This window comes from Armigeres subalbatus, chromosome 3, assembly GCF_024139115.2.
Source record: "Armigeres subalbatus isolate Guangzhou_Male chromosome 3, GZ_Asu_2, whole genome shotgun sequence".
NCBI lineage: Eukaryota > Metazoa > Arthropoda > Insecta > Diptera > Culicidae > Armigeres > Armigeres subalbatus.
The window spans coordinates 364801571-364817087 of NC_085141.1; the positions used below are offsets into that span (position 1 = coordinate 364801571).

General features: G+C 41.3%; 1 protein-coding gene across 10 annotated transcripts in view; it reads right to left on the reverse strand.

Annotated features, from left to right (window-relative positions):
• LOC134226322 (CD151 antigen-like) overlaps nt 1–15517 on the reverse strand; it is a 335335-nt gene that overhangs the window by 139237 nt on the left and 180581 nt on the right. For 8 of the 10 annotated variants that reach the window (XM_062707031.1, XM_062707029.1, XM_062707028.1 and 5 more), the window contains one exon: nt 5181–6524. In XM_062707031.1, coding sequence (XP_062563015.1) covers nt 5181–5375 — 195 coding nt within the window. In that variant the 5' untranslated portion in view covers nt 5376–6524. The remainder of the gene's footprint in view (nt 1–5180; nt 6525–15517) is intronic. The other 2 variants (XM_062707037.1, XM_062707035.1) reach the window with 1 other exon arrangement.

A 15517-nucleotide genomic window follows, 5' to 3' on the forward strand; every position in this document is an offset into this window, starting at 1 on the left:
GCAGACGACATCCTTCTTATCGCCGTCAGCAAGCACCCCAAGAGGCTCCGAAGAAGAATCCAGTCCGCCAAGGTAGGTAGATGGTGCCTTTCGGTCGGCTTCGTAATGTCAGCCAACAAGTGCGTGAGAACGCACATATGCCAAAGCAACCATCGGTCCCCGGCCAGCCCATCGAACTGAACGGGTCAACCATCCCCACCAAATCATCCGTCAAACTACTGGGGATCACGGTGAATCGTCATCTGACCTTGGCAGAACACTGCAAAAGGACGAAAGAAGCTTGCAAGGTAAGAGGTAACATGATCAAGTTGATCTCCAGAAAGAGAACCCGAAGCGACCGAGCTCTGCGCCTCCGTGTGGCAGATGCGGTCATTACAAGCCGCCTGCTGTACGGACTGGAGCTTACGTCGTTGAACCTACCAGAAGTCACCCGCTCCCTGCCCCCGTGTACAACCGTGCGCTTCGGCTAGTCTCGAGACACCTCCCGTCAACACCTGCGGACATCGCCTGTGCTGATGCTGGCGTAATACCTTTCCGCTACAAGGTCACCGCAACCCTCTGTTCCAAAACTGTTGGGTATTTGAAAAAAAAAACCAAAGCCACCCGTGGCTCATGTCACCTCCATGACAGGACCAACACCCAAACAACAGCTACCTAAAATTGCTGGACTCCACCGCATCGGTAAAATGTGCTCCATCTGTTGCTTGAAAATCTCACTACTTTTGTTTGCTAAGCAATCAAATTCCGAGTAATTATTGATGTACGGAATCTGGGAAGCTTATATTGCAAATTTTGCGTTGTCTTCGACTCCTGTTCGGTTCCGAACGTGTAAATTTAGTTTGAACTTGTATTTGTTATTTTGCTATATAATAAAATTATAATTTAATTTCCTAAAAGGATTTGGCCTCGTTACCCCCTAATAATAGTTAAGTCTAATAGTCATGCACCATAATAGTCATTTCGCCTCTATTCTCGAAACTATAAGCAATATAAATATCGTCTTGCCTCTTCCCTGCACGGAAGAATAGTAAGTTCAATTCACCCAACCTGGAAGCCTTTACTCCCATGTTAAAAAAGTACCCAACGGAAAATATATTTACCCAACTGGAGGTTTGATTTACTCAATTTTGGCTTCAGGCAGTAAACTCAAAATTGGCTTCCCGTATTGAACTGGCGTCCTTGGACTGTTTCGCTCAACATGTACAGTCGCCTTTCCACATCTCGATATTGAAGGTACCATCGAGATAGGGAGAGATCAAGGAATGGAAGGAAAATTGAAATGGGTACTAGATCCAAAAAAGCTCGTTGCTATGAAAAACGACAATAAAACAATTGTCGTTTTCTGTTGTTGATGTGTCTAGATGGTCTAGTAGCCTAAAAATTTGAACATATCGACATAAGAAGAGTGAATCCTGAACAAAATATGATCAGAACACATCGAGCTAGAGAGATATCGAGATAGGGAGGTTATCGAGATGTAGAAAGCGCAAATGTATCTAGATTGAAGGGACTGAGGACACAAACGACATAGGGAGAGTAATCGAGATATAGAACATCGAGATGTAGAGTCGACTGTATATAAACAGTCATCCTCAGACACTGAATTTGAATTTGTATTTTGTCGCTACGGAATAAACATCGAGAGGAAAAGCGAAATCGGTGTTTTATTATATGTACTACCAGAAGAACCATTCTGATCCAGTCTCCATCGCTACGTGGACATCGGCCCTAAGACCCTTACGGTAATCTTTTGTGGATCGCCTTGTACATGTTGTTCTCTAGCCCGTTGAGTGTTAGTCAGTAGCAAACATTTCTCCGCCCCCCCCCCCCCCCCCGAAAGGAAGAGTCCGTTTTCCGTTCCTGCACAATTCCCGTTCAAAAAATATTGTCCCACCAAAATAAAATATGGATAACGTCTCAATTGCAAGGAAATACATTTAGGAATGTTGAAAAGAGTGTAAAGACGATGTTTTGAATTGCCCTTTTGCAAATTTCCATGCAGTTGGAAATGTGAGCATTTGTATTGGCACGTTGAAAAGTTTGCACGGTGTTCTATTACTATGATACTATTACAATATCATTAGCAAAGCCTACAACCTTGAAATATGTTTCCTTTATGTTTTTTAAAAGATCGTCTATAACTAAGGACCACATTAGTGGTCCTCTTTGAGGGAAACCTTTTGTTGCCCATACTGTGATAGACGAACTTCCCAGTTCGAGAGATTTCTTTGCAAGCATGGTGTGAATCCATTTGATGATGTTCGTGTCGAAGTGTCTTTTCTTCATGACACGATATATTGACGAATAAGAAGCCTTATCGAAGGCTCTTCCAATATCTAAGAAAGAATAAAGCGCTATTTCTTTTGCGGACAGAGATTTTTCCTATTTAGATACCACTGTATGAAGTGCCGTAATTGTTGACTTACCTGAGTGGTAGGCAAACTTGAACTTAAACAGTGGATGTTTGATCATGTAATTTGAGTTGATATAATCACTCAACACCTTCTCCATAGTTTTCAACACAACTGATGAAAGACTGCGTCTTATTTCGCTTTCCTACTTTTGGTATAAAGATAACTTTCACTTGCCTCCATGAAGATGGAATATCCCCCCAATGGTGATATATATGTGATGTTATGGAAGAGAGCTGTCTGTTTTACAAAATTTACAGTCAGATCTAGTCCGGGAGTAAGATGGTGCTAGCTTTACTGCAGCTCCAGTGACCCATTTCACACATTTCATTTGCTCACAATAAGCCGCCTATTTATGCTACCATTATCAATTGAATAACGGATCCATAAACAAACTTCCGGATTTGAAATCCAGGGCATATATAGTTTCTATTTCAATTCAAATTATAGTATAACTATATTAAAACAATCTCACCAAATTAATCCTTTTTGTGTAATGCAACAACATGGGGCCCTCCATCCCGCAGGTGGTCAGGGTGTGGTTTTCGCCAAGTTTGACAGCGCCTCTGGATAATGATAGTTTTTTACACTGGACTTCAATCACTGGTCAATCGGGTTCGGGATGTCGTGAAATTTGTTTTTGATAGGTACTTTTTCCAAGTCTGCTAAATCTTTTTTTAAATTATGTAGAAAAATAATTTAGCATAACAAGAAAAAATGACAGAAGCAAAAAACTTCACGTCTGATTTCTAGCGTGGCACACTTCGATCTAAATATAGTTAAGTCTTAGATTTTTTTTGGAACAGATGTTCAATTTTGATACACATAGTTAAGATTGCCATTTTAAGGTGATTATAGAATGAAGCCCGTGGTGAATTTCAAATTCACCACACGTTTATCTACATACATTTCCAAAAGCCCAAATCTGGCGTAATAGTTTTCGTACAGTGCCGAAACTCAAATTATGATTGTTCAGCATAACTAAGCGAACGATCTACCATTATTCCAGCCCCATACGCGTTATGGATCTTTCATCTCGTGCTCTTGAAAAAAATATTGAAAAAGCACGTGGTTTACAAAATGGCCGATTTCTGGCTTCATTCTATAATCACCTTAAGGTGATTATACAATCAGTCTCCTGGTGAATTTCAAATTCACCACATGTTTTTCCACTCCCATCTTCAATAGGTAAAATACAAGCATGAGCATAAGCATAAGTAAGTAAATGATTCTACGATTGTATCACCACTATGTGCGTTATGGTTCTCTCAATCCGTGTCTTGAAAATCGATTGAAAAAAGCACACGGTTTCTAAGATGGTCGATATGTGGCTTTGTTGTATAACCAGTAACCACAAGGTGTTTTTATGAGATATTGCGAAAAAAGATTCGGCTGCCGGTGGGATTTGAACCCACATTATCCCATTAAGTACACGGACGTGTTATCAATTTATACAACAGCTGCCCTTGCGGAAAGTTGTTCCATAGCCAGCTAATAACGATGGGATATCAGTCAACATTTCACACCCTTTTCTCTCTACCCAACTATGTGTATCAGAATTGAACAACAGTCGGTTTCGTTTGAATCACGATACGACAAATAGAAGCACATGTGGAAAAACAAAGATCTGTTCAGTTCTCTTTGAATTTGACAGAAATCATTGGGTTTCGAGTCAATAGTAGAGATTTTGTAAGTCTTTTATCTACACAAATTTATAGGAGATTTATGATGCGATGATGAGAAATATGATACCTTTGTTGTGAAATAAATATGAAGTTTATTCTAAAATACGTTGTTTAGGTATCATAACTGTCGATGAACATTTTAATTTGCATTCAAATATACTCCATTACCATCTTCATTCACTCCACAAATTGCGTTGGTGCAAATCATCACCTGCCCTAAACTAAACTGTACCAGCTTCCTTAAGATCTTTCATCTACATTTAATAACCTTAATTGAAAAGCCAAGCGAGTGGCAGGGGAAAATTACTTTCAACTTTATCTCAACTCTAACTTAGAAGAAACAAAGACCAAAGTCAATGGCCTTCTACTCGGTCTAGTAGCTGCATGGATACCATCATCGTCTGGAAAAGTCACTTATTAAGAAAAGGGTACAAAAGTTCACCAACAACAATCTAAACGGTCGGAACGAACTCGATGTCGTCGTCGTCGTCGTCTTCGTTCAATAAATGTCCATGAGTCGTGTCCGAACGATTGTATGTCTACAACGGCATCCTGCAAATGAAGAAAGCATTCCCGCAGGAAAGTTGCTTCCTGCAGGCCCAGCATGTGACAAACAAAGTCATTCTCATATTTCGTTCATTATTACTTTCGCACAATGGGTGCAGAGCACTTTTTCGGTGGGACATAACCCCAAGCTCAAGACATTCTTAGAAACCATACAACTCATAGCCGTCAAAGTGGAAGTGATTAAACACTTTCAACCGATTGAGGCATGTAATGTCAGATTGAAGCAGTGATAAGCAAGTTATACCTGGAATAAATTCACACTAAAGTTCATTTTAATTCAAAAAACTTTCTCAGCTTGAAAATCGTCGGATCTTTCAATAGTGAATAGTGTTTGAGGATTTGTCCAAAGAAAGCAAGATGATGCCACAGTGCGCATCGATAGGGTTTCAATAATGAGCAAAGCCCATAACCGGACATTGGAATTCAATTTCTCCTTCCCATCTCGGAAAATGCCGCGCACAAAATTATGATTCTATCCGATAAACTTAATTAAAAATTAACGGCAAAGAGTACTTACGAAAAAGATGATATTGAATATATGGAGCACGTATTTAACGAAATTGATGCTGCAGCAGTCCGAGTCACGAGTTTTGTGCAGCTTCTTGTGGGCGCCACCGTTCTGGTGGAAATGGATTCCGCTGGCACTGCTGCTAGACGCCGCCGGTACCACCGTCGGGAGCGGTGACTGCTTCGTTTTCTTCTTCTTGGCCATTTCGTACACCACGGCCACAAACGATGGCGGAAAAGTTTTCTCGAAACAAAAATCTCACTCACTCACTGCAGGACCTTATTTACGATACCGAATCACCGCTGGACGCACTACGAGCACTCGTATTCCACTCGGAAGATAAATTTTAAAATTGAACACTGCACTCTTCCTCTCTTTCTGTGCAAACTCGCTACGAAGACGACGAGAAATCCCAATTTTCCGGTGCATTCGTTTCACTATTTGGATGGGTCCCAATAAGATTCATGGTGCTTTGTTTAGGTATGCTGCCGCGTCGTTAAAGCACGGCTGACGTAAGCACAAGACCCGTATTAGGGTTGAATTTCAATATTCTTCAAGATTAATTTTAACTTTAATATCTTGAAAGCCACTGTTAATGAAAATGTTCAATAGATCCTCATTATAATTCAAGAAGAAATATCCTGGAATATAAGCATGTGTTGTCGTTAGTAGGCTTTTGGTTTGAAATTCTTTTTCTTATCACGATGCAACAAAGAAAACAACGTTTCGTGTTTTAAGGAACATACTCAAATTAGTCCACTCTAACTTATACGCAACAAAGTACGTAGATCGAAAATCCTTTGAGAATCAGCAACGGCACACAGTTCGTCCCGTCTCGATTTACCTAACCCTCGGTACCCCAACCCCAGGCTCCGTTGAAGACGCACTTCGGGTCAATTAGGCGAGCTTACATCACTGAACGTCACACGGCCCTAAGGAAACGCGACCCAGGAAAACAATGACACACGGTTCCATTGATTGGATGGCTTGGCGGCACAGCACTGGATGACAACGACGACGACGACGACTACAACGGATCATTAGGTGGACGCATGCCGGGGCATAATTCAATCGTCGAATGAGATGGCCTTTTTTCTCTGTCGTGTCCCGTCCGTCGCGGCGCGGCGGTACGATATGACTTTGTGTGCGTTGACTTGGCGTTCGCCTCGGACAATTCGATTTTCATTGACCGTGGACGATGACTACGGCGACGGTGGCGGCGGCGACGACGATGAGTAGGACCGGGGCGGATTCCTTCACATGGGAATATGGAACTGGACTGGAACGCTGTTTACGATGATGCTGGACGAGCTGGTAACGTAGGTTGGAGAGCTTCGTCCGTGCGAGATCGATCTGAAAGACAGAAAGGAGAAGAATGACATGTATTGTCTTTTGTGAAATGCAGTTTCATTATTGGATTCGATGGGGGAGATTTATGTTCCATGTAATTAGAATCTTTATAGTTAACCCTTGGGGATACATTGTGTTCTGAATCCAAATTTGATTGATTTTGTTCGATTTGTTCATATATTTTTTTCGAATTTCATACTGAGTTAGTTAGTAAATTATTTTGCAAATTATTTTGACATTATTATTTTATAAGGAAACGCTTAGAAACCCAATTCCAGCGAGCCTTTTCTAAAGGATATTTTCTATCTATATAATAAAAATGGAATGGTCTGTGTTCGTATCCGCATAACTCAAAAACGGCTCGATGGATTTCCTTCATTTCTTCAGCAGATATATTCGTTACCGTTTCCGACGGGTTTATATGATATTTCCTCATGCAAAAATTACGCGTAAGGTTTTGAAAATCGTAGAAACTAAAATTAGGATTCGTATGGAAATTTCACATGGGAATCTTGGCCTACTACGCAGGACAACGTCTGCCGGGTCGACTAGTTAAAGATATAATGATCAATTACCAATTGCAATGGATGGTAATGTTCTGTAAATTTTTCAGTAAATTATGCATCGTTCTCAAATACCAAGCCAAATACAAAAGATTCAACTTTCGTCATTTCGTGGGAATGCTTGTTTTCAATATAGGACAGTTATGATGGAGCAACAGCATATATTTATACAATTAGAACAATTTGGCTGGGGGGGTCCCGTAGCGTAGTTGGTTACACGTTCGCCTTACCCTAGCCCCGTTCGCCTAGCCCCTCCCCTCCACCAAACCCTCGTCAGTTGTCGGATGCAGCCCATACGGTGGCGTTTGGGAGACGCGCCTTACCGTCACGGCTGGCTGATGACGACTGACAACTTGTTCTTCTCGGAGGCATTCCTCCAACGTACCCGGATAAATGGCAACCAAACAATGCAACGATCATTGGACGCACGACATGGACAAACGGACACAATGGACTCACGATGAGATGGACTGGCAACGACAACAATAATGATAATGGAAATCTAAAAATAGATTCTGTGTGGATTCTGTACAGCAGAGTACCACAGTAGATTTCGGCACAGTAGCGGTTAAGTACCACAGAGTGCCTATCAAATAAAGAAAGGAATAAAAAAAAAACAATTTGGCATAATGTTGGGAGGAAAAACTGAAACGATGGAATTTTTGCTGTTACACCTTTATCAATTGCAAAATTGTTCTGGTTTGTACCTAGGGAGTGAAAGAATGAGTGAAACTTACTTCCGTCGCACCGCTAGAGCAAGCCTCTTGACAAATTATAGTTCTGCTGCACCAGATGGCAAGCAACAGGTATCATCAACGTGTTTCGTACATAAACCTTTAACGTTTGTTTGAGAAACTGCATGTATGTAAAAATTTTGGACAAAATGAGATTTTTATATATTTTGAATCCTCATCCAAAAATACATATTCTGGCAATACGAAAACAATTTTTTTTCTGGAATGTAAAATTTTTTTTTGGTTTGTTTGAGAAACTACATATGTGCACGCACTTTGAAGAGCATTTATGGAGTACTGCTTACAGTTTTTGCAATGGAAGTGCCACAGAGTGATGAGTTTTGCCAAAAACTATTGATCTGTATCGAAGAAATCGAAAGATTCGGTGCCAATTTGTTCAAAAACAGTTTTTTGTTGTTTTCTCGAAATTGTGTAAAATGGATGCGTGGCCCCAAATGGCCGGAGCGAATTGTTATGACAGCAGCGAGTCATGGGTTGCTGCGCACTGATCGACACGCTGAGGCGTTAATGTATAATCACACGCTGATGGTAACATACTCAAACCCCACATTTCCTTCTTCTCTCATTAAAAAGCAAAAAAATCCTCTAGCATAAAACGCAATGATTTTTTGTAAAGTTATTTACGCGAGACGAAGATGAACATATTGCTTTTGAGAAACCGATAATTTCCTTTGAAAACTGAACTCCAAAATAAACTTTTCTAATCATCGTGGTTTTCAATCGCAGAACAACGAAATGCAAGTCAATATGTTGTATCGATTAAATGTTAAACTAAATTGGTATCTAGTGTTATGGTATCGATCTCACAAGAAACATTTTATATTGTAGCAATAACCTAAATATCTTATACCGTCCGTTAAATCCAACTATCAGCTTCATTCAGCGTCAGTATGGTCAATTGACCCAATCCGTCCACCTATAGTTAGCATGACTCAACAATCAGCTGACGGAGACTATCAGCTTCATATATAGTAATACCAGCAAGCTGACCTTCAACATATCGATGTTGAACTTGCTAACAACCGCTTAGAACATGTGTTCCCAAACTGTGGGCCGCGACTCTCAGGAAGGTCGTGGGCTGGTCAATGATGGGTTGCGAAAAACGAATCTTGATTCATACTTTCGTCCCTATCTTGTCCCCACAAATCTATTACAGCCATTAGAATTGGATCTATGTAGTGAATGAGGAACAATAAATTTTGAGATTTTAACAAATACAATGAAATCCAAATAAATAAAATCTAGTTCAATCAGAATCCAATCCAAATCAATCCAAATTTAATCCAAATCAATCCAAATCAATCCAAATCAATCCAAATACAATCAAATCAATCCAAATCCAATCAAATCAATCCAAATCCAATCCGATCCAATCAATCCAAATCAATCAAATCCAATCAATCCAATCAATCAAATCCAATCCAAATCAATCAAATCCAATCCAAATCAATCCAAATCAATCCAATCAATCAAATCAATCCAATCAATCCAATCAAATCCAAATCCAAATCCAAATCCAAATCAAATCAATCCAAATCAATCAATCCAAAATCAGTCAAATCCAATCCAGATCCAATCAAATCGATCCAGTCCAAATCCAGTCCAGATCAAATCCAGATCCAGTCAGATCCAGTCCAATCCGATCAGTCCAGTCAGTCAGATCAGGTCCGGTCAAGTCAATCCAAATCAGTCCAAATCCAGTCAAATCCAGTCCAGATCCAGTCAGGTCGATCCAGGTCCCAGTCAGGTCAGTCAAGTCAGTCAGATCCAGTCCAGATCAGTCCAAGGTCAGTCCAAATCCAGTCGAAGAGTCAGTCCAGATCCAGTCAAGTCGGTCCAGGTCAGTCCAAGATCCAGTCGATCCAGTCAGGTCAGTCCAGGTCGAGTCCAGTCAGTCAGTCCAGATCCAGTCCAGGTCAGTCAAGATCCAGTCCAGGTCAAGTCCAAGTCCAGTCAAGTCCAAGTCAAGTCAGTCAGTCAGTCCAGGTCGATCCAAGTCAGTCAGGTCCAAGTCAGTCCAGTCCAGATCAGTCGAGTCGAGTCCAGATCCGGTCAGGTCAGTCAGATCCAGTCCAGATCCAGTCAAGTCAAGTCAGGTCAGTCAAGATCCAGTCAGGTCCAGTCCAGGATCGGTCAGATCCAGTCAGGTCCAGTCAAGGTCGAGTCAGAGTCCAGTCAGAGTCAGTCCAGATCCAGTCCAGATCAGTCGGAGTCGGTCAGATCGGTCAGGTCGGTCCAGGTCAGTCCAGGTCAGTCAGATCCAGTCAGTCAGTCCAAGATCCAGTCCAGATCCAGTCCAGGTCGATCCAGATCAGTCCAGATCAGATCCGATCCAGTCCAGATCCAGTCCAGATCCAGGTCAGATCCAGGTCAGATCAGTCGATCAGTCCAAGTCAGTCCAAATCGATCCAGGTCAGTCAGATCCGGTCCAGATCCAGTCCAGATCGATCCAGATCAGTCAAGTCCAGTCCAAGATCCAGTCCAAGATCCAGTCCAAGTCAGTCCAATCAGTCCAGAATCCAGTCCAGATCCAGTCCAGTCAGTCCAGATCCAGTCAGGTCAGTCCAGATCCAGTCCAGATCAATCCAGGTCAGTCCAGATCCAGGTCCAGGTCGGTCAGATCCAGTCAGGTCAGTCCAGATCCAGTCCCGATCGGTCAGATCCAGTCAGGATCAGTCAGGATCCAGTCCAGATCGGTCCAGATCAGTCCAGATCCAGTCAGATCCAGTCAGGTCCAGTCAGATCCAGTCCAGTCAGTCCAGATCCAGTCCAAGATCAGTCAGATCCAGTCCAGTCGGTCAGGTCAGTCCAGATCGATCCAGTCAGATCCAGTCAGATCAGTCCGATTCCAGGTCCGATCAGTCAGGATCAGTCCAAGATCCAGTCGAAATCCAGGTCAGTCCAGATCCAGTCCAGATCAGTCCAGATCGGTCGATCAGTCCAGATCCAGTCCAGAGTCAGTCAGTCAGTCCAGTCAAGTCAGTCCGATCAGTCAGTCCAGTCCAGTCCAGATCAGTCAGGTCAGTCCAGGTCAGTCCAGATCCAGTCAGATCCAGTCCAGGTCAGTCCAGGTCAGAGTCGATCCAGATCCAGTCAGGTCAGTCAAGTCAGTCAAGTCAGTCAGGATCAGTCCAGTCGGTCAGATCCAGTCAAGATCGAGTCCAGGTCGATCCAGATCCAGTCAGATCCAGTCCAGGTCAGTCCAGATCAGTCCAGATCAGTCCAGATCCAGTCCAGATCGATCCAGATCAGTCAGGTCAGTCAAGTCAGTCCAGTCCAGATCCAGTCAGTCCAGTCCAGTCCGATCCAGATCAGGTCAGATCCAGTCAGATCCAGTCCAGATCAGTCCAGTCAGTCAGTCAGGATCGGTCAGGTCAGTCCAGTCGAGTCAGATCCAGTCGGTCAGTCGGTCAGATCAGGTCAGAGTCGGTCAGGTCAAGTCCAGATCCAGTCAGTCAAAGTCAGGTCAGTCAGATCCAGTCGATCCAGTCCAGGTCAGTCAGATCAGTCAGGTCATCAGATCCAGTCCAGATCGGTCAGATCAGTCCAGATCCAGTCAGATCCAGTCAGGTCAGTCCCAAGGTCAGTCCAGTCCAGTCAGTCGGTCAGATCAGTCGGTCAAGTCCAGTCCAGATCCAGTCCAGAGTCCAGTCAGGTCAGTCCAGATCCAAGTCCAAGTCAGTCGGTCAGTCCAGGTCAGTCAAATCAGTCCAATCGTCCGATCCAATCCAGATCAATCCAGATCAGTCGATCCAGTCCAGTCGAGTCAGTCCAGTCAGTCAGGTCAGTCCAGATCCAGTCAAATCCAGTCCAGATCCAGTCAGATCAGTCAGATCCAGTCCAGATCCAGTCCAAATCCAATCCAGGTCCAGTCCAAATCGATCAAGTCGATCCAGATCAGTCCAGATCCAGTCCAGATCCAGTCCAGGTCCAGTCCAAATCCAGATCGGTCCAGTCAATCCAATCGGTCAGGTCGGTCAGATCCAGTCCAGATCGGTCAGGTCGGTCCAGTTAATCAGTCCAAATCAAGTCAAATCGAGTCAAATCCAAGTCAAATCAATCCAAATCCAATCAGATCCATCCAGATCAGTCAAATCAATCAGATCCAGTCAGGTGCATCCAAATCCAGTCGTCCAATCAAGTCAGTCGGTCAATCCAAATCCAATCAAATCGATCAATCCAAATCCGGTCAAATCAATCAATCCAAATCAGTCCAATCCATCCAAATCGGTCAAATCAATCAAATCCAATCAAATCAATCCAAATCAATCAAATCCAATCAAATCAATCCAAATCAGTCAAATCCAATCCAAATCAATCCAAATCAATCAAATCAATCCAAATCCATTTCACATTCAATCCAAATCCGTTCCAAATCCATTCCAAAACAAATCTAATCCAAATTCTATCTAAATCCGTTCCAAATCTAATTCAAATCCAATCCAAATCCAGTTCAAATCTAATTCAAATTCAACCAAAATCTAATCCAAATCCGTTTTAAATCCATTCCAAATCCAATTCAATTCCATTCCAATCAAGTCCAAATACAACCAAAATCTAATCCAAATCCTATCTGTTCGAATTCCAAATCATTTCCAATCCATTCAAAGTAATATAATGATGGGATATGAAGCAAATCATAATGTTTTCTTCAATCTAACGCGAACTCATTTTGATCCAAATTCTAAAAGCCAATGCACTAGTCCAGGAACAGATTTACGTGAAAAGATGCATTTTACGCCAAAACTAAATTTTTTAGAAAAAAAACTGTTGTTCTACAAAATTGTTCGAAATAGTAAGGCCATCATTATGGTGCAACCAAAAAATAGGGTGGCCCATCAAATAATATTTTTTTTGTTTCTCGGAATATTGACATGTTATGTTCTACAAAGTTGTAGCGCAGCTTATTCCAATCAATTTAGCTAAAAAAAACTTTTTGTGTAGCTCTTAGGTTGACTGATTCAGATCAATTTTACTTAATTGGATTAGGGTGTACGGGTGTACCTCAGAAAACAGTATTTTTTATCTACTTTTTTGTTTTAGATTTCTCGAAAAAGTCGTCTTCAGGTGACTTTTAGAGCTTAAAAAATTGCAACTTTTAATGGATAAATATGCTCAATATCTTTTTCCGAACAAAAGTTATTATTGTTTTTCTGTCAAAATTACATTTTTTTCGTAAGTTGATATCTCCGGTTAGGGCAGACCAAAAAAACTGTTCACACGGCATTTGAAAGAAAAATTCATATTCCTTATTATGTCGAAAAATTGGAGATACGTTATTTTTTTACCTCAAGTTCTACCAATTTTACTAAAATCATGTTTTTTCAAATAAATTGATATATGTAACTCGATATTCTTATAGCAAAACACGCGTTTTGAAAAGCCCCAAAAGTCTTCAGAAGGTGACATTCGTGAGAAATGAAAATTAAAAAATCTACAGCTTTAACACTTTTTATAAGTTTTATCATTATCATCGTATTGCAAGATTTACGAGAAATGATGCATTTTCAGCCTAAAGCATACTTTAAAGAAAAAAATTTTTTTTTCTATAAAGTTGTTTTGGATACTTGGGCCCTTATTTTACAGCTACCGAAAAATAGGGTGGCCCATTTTGTAAAAATGTGATTTTTTTCATTTTGCGGAATATTGACATAAAATGTTCTACAAAGTTGTAGCGCAGCTTTTTCGAATCAACTTTGCTATATAATTTTTTTATGTAGCTCTTAAGCTCACTTGTTTAGAGTAATTTTACATACGAGGATTAGGGTGTCCCTCAAAAAACAATATTTATGATCTGCTCATTTCATTTTTTTATTTTTCTCGGATGTTACCTTCTGAAGACTTTTGGGGCTTTTCAAAACGCATGTTTTGCTATAAGAATATTGTCTGTATCTTCTTCCATTATCGAGTTATATCAATTTATTTTTAAAAAAACATGATTTTAGTAAAATTGGTAGAACTTGAGATAAAAAAAAATTACATATCTCAAATTTTTCGACATAATAAGGAATATGAATTTCTCTTTCAAATGCCGTGTAAAAATATTTTTTTGGTGTGCTCTAACCGGAGGTACCAACTATACCGTCCGTTGAATCCAACTATCAGCTTCATTCAGCGTCAGCATGGTCAATTGACCCAATCCGTCCACCTATAGTTAGCATGACTCAACAATCAGCTGACGGAGACTATCAGCTTCATATATAGTAATACCAGCAAGCTGACCTTCAACATATCGATGTTGAACTTGCTAACAACCGCTTAGAACATGTGTTCCCAAACTGTGGGCCGCGACTCTCAGGAAGGTCGTGGGCTGGTCAATGATGGGTTGCGAAAAACGAATCTTGATTCATACTTTCGTCCCTATTTTGTCCCACAAATCTATTACAGCCATTAGAATTGGATCTATGTAGTGAATGAGGAACAATAAATTTTGAGATTTTAACAAATACAATGAAATCCAAATAATTCAAATCTAGTTCCAATCAGAATCCAATCCAAATCCAATCCAAATTTAATCCAAATCCAATCCAAATCCAATCCAAATCCAATCCAAATCCAATCCAAATCCAATCCAAATCCAATCCAAATCCAATCCAAATCCAATCCAAATCCAATCCAAATCCAATCCAAATCCAAATCCAATCCAAATCCAATCCAAATCCAATCCAAATCCAATCAAAATCCAATCCAAATCCAATCCAAATCAATCCAAACCAATCCAAACCAATCAAACCAATCCAAATCAATCCAAATCAATCCAAATCAATTCCAATCCAAACCAATCCAAATCCAATCCAAACCAATCCAAATCAATCCAAACCAATCCAAATCAATCCAAATCCAATCCAAACCAATCCAAACCAATCCAAACCAATCCAAACCAATCCAAACCAATCCAAACCAATCCAAACCAATCCAAACCAATCCAAACCAATCCAAATCAATCAAATCAATCCAAATCAATCCAAATCCAAGTCCAAATCAATCCAAATCCAATCAAATCCAATCCAAATCAGTCAAATCCAGTCAAATCCAATCCAAATCAATCAAATCAGTCCAAATCCATCCAGTCAGTCCAAATCCAGTCAGATCAGTCCAAGGTCAGTCCAAGATCCAGTCCAGGTCAGTCCAGATCCAGTCAGGTCAGTCCAGATCCAGTCCAGATCAGTCAAGTCAGTCCAGATCCAGTCCAGGTCAGTCAGTCAGTCAGGTCCAGTCCAAGTCCAGGTCAGTCAGATCCAGTCCAGATCCAGTCAGTCAGTCAGATCCAGTCCAGGTCAGTCCAGTCAGTCCAGATCAGTCAGATCCAGTCAAGGATCCAGTCAGATCCAGTCCAGGATCCAGTCCAGATCCAGTCCAGGTCAGTCCGATCCAGTCCAGATCCAGTCAGATCCAGTCAGATCCAGTCCAGATCCAGTCAGATCCAGTCAGGTCAGTCAGATCCAGTCCAGATCCAGTCAAGTCAGTCCGATCCAGTCCAGATCCAGTCCAGATCCAGTCCAGTCAGTCCAGATCAGTCAGTCCAGTCGATCCAGTCAGATCCAGTCAGATCAGTCAGTCCAGATCAGTCAGGTCGGTCAGGTCAGTCAGATCCAGTCAGATCCAGTCAGATCCAGTCCAGGTCAGTCAGATCCAGTCAGGTCAGTCCAAGTCAGTCAGATCCAGTCAGATCCAGTCC